This window comes from Marmota marmota, unplaced genomic scaffold (genome assembly GCF_001458135.2).
Source record: "Marmota marmota marmota unplaced genomic scaffold, marMar, whole genome shotgun sequence".
In the NCBI taxonomy this organism is placed as follows: domain Eukaryota; kingdom Metazoa; phylum Chordata; class Mammalia; order Rodentia; family Sciuridae; genus Marmota; species Marmota marmota.
Window position 1 is genome coordinate 25640908 of NW_025999932.1, and position 4066 is coordinate 25644973.

The 4066-nt window shown below is 36.3% G+C and overlaps 1 protein-coding gene across 1 annotated transcript in view; it reads right to left on the minus strand.

Annotated features, from left to right (window-relative positions):
• Nucleotides 1-557: 557 nt before the first annotated feature.
• Nucleotides 558-4066, minus strand: part of Hmgb1 (high mobility group box 1) — a 4575-nt gene continuing 1066 nt past the window's right edge. Inside the window, exons 2-5 of the mRNA XM_015484184.2 lie at nucleotides 3095-3244; nucleotides 2795-2940; nucleotides 2179-2353; nucleotides 558-1192 (exon numbers count right to left, since the gene is read on the minus strand). Coding sequence (XP_015339670.1) covers nucleotides 1016-1192; nucleotides 2179-2353; nucleotides 2795-2940; nucleotides 3095-3244 — 648 coding nt within the window. The 3' untranslated portion in view covers nucleotides 558-1015. The remainder of the gene's footprint in view (nucleotides 1193-2178; nucleotides 2354-2794; nucleotides 2941-3094; nucleotides 3245-4066) is intronic.

The window sequence follows — 4066 nt, forward strand, 5'->3', positions numbered from 1 at the left end:
ATAAATGGGAAAAGGCATTTACAGCCAGCACTCTTAGAACCTTTGCTGGGACTAATCTCAACAAAAAATTTAATATGGCAGTCTTGTATTTTAAGCTCACGCTTTTGGGGATACATTCTCAGGTCTTCTTTAATGTGTTAACTGCAAAATATAACTGCCATTACATGGTAATGGGAGTTAATATAGAGTCCTCATGTAAAGATCAGAACATACGTCTCTATTAGTCCTTCAAGGACAGATTTTCAGATTGTTTGATTCTAATAATCCCATGCTGTGAATAGAATTGGCTACCCTTCACTTGGTAAATGTAAGTGGGCTATGTGAAATTAGCTATCAACTGATCAAGGTTTTGGAGTTTCAGTTACGGATGAAAATGTCCTCAATTTGATTTTTATTAACCCCATCATGATATGCAGGGTGTGTAGACAAAAAGTTTTTATCATCTTACTATGAAAAGATAAACATTGTAATAATTCATGTGATCTAAAATGGGCAAAAGCAAGACTAACTTCCCCTCAAGAAGAAAAATTTCAGACCTATGAAAAGGACAACAATACTAATAAAAAAAATTGTATTTACTTAGAAGCATTCAGAATGTCAACAAAACAGCTGCAACTTTTTTTTTTTGCAATTACAGAGTGGTATTCAGTTAACAGAACAACAATTATTTCGTATAAGCTGCATCAGAGACAACTGAAGATGAAAAACTACCGTCCCCATATATAACTAATTTGTGCTGTGCACCAACAAGAACCTGCTTTAAATTTCCATGCCAATTTACAACCCCCATACTGTACCAGGCAAGGTTAGTGGCTATTGAAAATACCACCAGGACAGGGCTATCTAAAGACACATTCGGTAGTGTGTTAACTATACAAAAAAAGACACTGTACAGTTTAAAAACAAATCTTACACAGCCTTACATTTCAATTTTTTTCTTTAAAAGGAGTGAGTTGTGTACAGGGGGGTTAAATGCTTTATAGACAAGAAAAAAAAAAACTGCGCTAGAACCAACTTATTCATCATCATCATCTTCTTCTTCATCTTCATCTTCTTCATCTTCCTCTTCCTCCTCATCCTCTTCATCTTCCTCATCTTCCTCCTCTTCCTTCTTTTTCTTGCTTTTTTCAGCCTTGACAACTCCCTTTTTTGCTGCATCAGGTTTTCCTTTAGCTCGGTAGGCAGCAATATCCTTCCAAAATAAACGGAAGAGAAAACAGGAAAAGGAAAAACTATTAAGCAAAGGGCAAACAAAACACGGCAAAACTTTATGATCCTACATCCTAATTATATTCAAATAGCACACATCTCCACTGCACCTTCATAAATAACCAGAACTTGGAAAAACACTTTACAATTAGCAATCTATAACTCAAGAAATGGCACGGTCTAATACTTGTAATGTAGTGCCTCAGTGAGATACAATTACATACTACAACCCTAACTCTAGTTCATTAAAACCAGAGTGCAGAGACTGATTAAAGGGTAGACACTGCCACCTTCTGAATGCAAAAAAGTATTCTACAGGTTTATATTGTCAGACTAATCTACAGTAGAACACTCTCTCAAAAAAAAAAAAAAAGTAATTCACTATTAAGCATACAATTAGGTTAGAAAACAATTAAGAAACAACTATTTTTTTTCAGAGTAAACAAAGAAGCTTAAATTCATGTACTTAAAATTTATTTCCATTAAAGTATTAAACTTATAGCTTTCTTCATCTTACAAATTTACTGTCCAGTTTTGGCAGACTTGAAAATTTGGTGATGCTAAGGGATTTGGGGCACCTGAAGAGAAGGAACATGTTTCAGGGGATGTTTATGAGAAATATAGCCAGTGTTACTTTGTCTGACCTATTTTTTTATAATGAATGCCTATTTAAATGGAAATTATTTTGACTCAAAAGTAACTACCAAAATTTTCAAATTTGAGATACTGGAGAAGAATGAAATCAGCTTAAATGTATGACCATGGCTCAAATTAATATAATTAATATGAAGTAAAAAATTAACAACTCTAAAGATGAAAAGATTCAAGCCAATGTAGCTGCTACACTAAAACTTAAATAAAAGTATAAGAAAACAGGAAATTGAGATGTATTTAAAAAAAAATCATCCAACCTCTGGCATATCCTTTTTTTTTTTTTTTTTACTATAAACAAGTACACACACTTCTTACCTTTTCGTATTTTTCCTTCAGCTTGGCAGCTTTCTTTTCATAAGGCTGCTTATCATCTGCAGCAGTGTTATTCCACATCTCTCCCAGTTTCTTTGCAACATCACCAATGGATAGGCCAGGATGTTCTCCCTTGATTTTGGGGCGATACTCAGAACAGAACAAGAAGAAGGCCGACCTAAGAGAAATTTCATTTTAGGATTAGGACTGTAATAACAGCACCAAAACAACTACTAACAAACATGTATTCTATCCCTACATATATTAATTTTGTTAATTTCTACCATGCATTAGATAGGGTACAAATATTTAACTAAAAGTTAATTTATAATTATTTAAGTTATACTAGTTGAGCTCCAGAAGAACATTTTGCAGATTATTATTATCACTAGTTCAAAAAAACAATATGATTTAAAAAACCCTATCAGGACATATATTGGTCAAAGGAGGCAACCATCTAATGCTTGGGCTAACACTCCCATCTAACAAGAATTTCATGTACACTATTTAAATGTACCAATGTGAATCACTATTAGCCAAAAAACTTTGTACAAACTCACAAAGTGGCATACTAGATTTCTATTTGTTGTACTATAAAACATGTATAAAAAATACTTACGGAGGCCTCTTGGGTGCATTGGGATCCTTGAACTTCTTTTTTGTTTCCCCTTTAGGAGGGATATAGGTTTTCATTTCTCTTTCATAACGGGCCTTGTCCGCCTTTGCCATGTCTTCAAATTTTCCTTTCTCTTTAGCAGACATGGTCTAAAAACCAAGTATTTGTAAGTTTTTTAATTATCCAAAGCAGAAAAAGGAATAAAAAAGGTTTCCTTTGCCATTTAATAGCCTCCCCCTCAATCCTAATTTGGAAATTATTGCTAGTTATTACCTTGTGTAGTAACATCTTAAGCTCTCTTACCTTCCACCTCTCTGAGCACTTCTTAGAAAACTCTGAGAAGTTGACTGAAGCATCTGGGTGCTTCTTCTTGTGCTCCTCCCGGCAAGTTTGCACAAAGAATGCATATGATGACATTTTGCCTCTCGGCTTCTTAGGATCTCCTTTGCCCATGTTTAGTTATTTTTCTAGAATTAAATTAAGTGTTTGATGTTAGCAATGAAATTATGATGTTTAACAGCTTAAATGTGCTTAGGGAGCGAATGAAAACCAAGGTACTCATTACTTAACACAGTAGTGACATTAAGTTCCCATAAAACCAGACGGGAACATGGCAATGATAGCCGATTCCTAGAAGTGGCTATGCCAACCAAAAGACGGTCCTTCGGTGTAATCTCAAAAAGCCTGGATATTCCATATATGCTATGTATATCTTATCTGCCTGTGTCGGTTCTGAATTTCTTACGGGTCATTTAAACAATTTTTAAATCTGCAAAGCCATTTTTAAACAACAAAACCAAAGGTCAAAAAAACTTATGCTGCCAAATTGTTGATTTGCGGTAGACACAAAATAAATAAGGAGACCAAGTGAGTTGACCTTTTAAAATTATAGGCCGTAAAAAAAAAAAGAAAGAAAAAAGAAATCATCGTGCATCGAAAGTTTTCCCGATTCCTTAAAAAAATACCCTCTTTGCATAAAACTTTGCTCGGAGGGAGGAGCAGCAAGCCCCAGGGCTCGGGACCAGGCTGGGGAGGCGGTGGCACTGCAAGGCAGCCTCGTTTCCTATCGGTTTGGCCCTGAGATGTATTTCTGTTCTGACTAAACACGTCCGGTCTGAAGTTTCTTCGAGTAAACAAGGATGAGGGACAAAAGCCACTCCTGCTCGCGGTTCCGCGGCCCCCTCCCCCCGCCGGGGCAGTGTTTCTGGGAGCCGTGAAAGTTGGGGTGCCTCAGCGCGGGGCGGGCGCCCCAGACTCCAGAACTTCGCTGGCGGC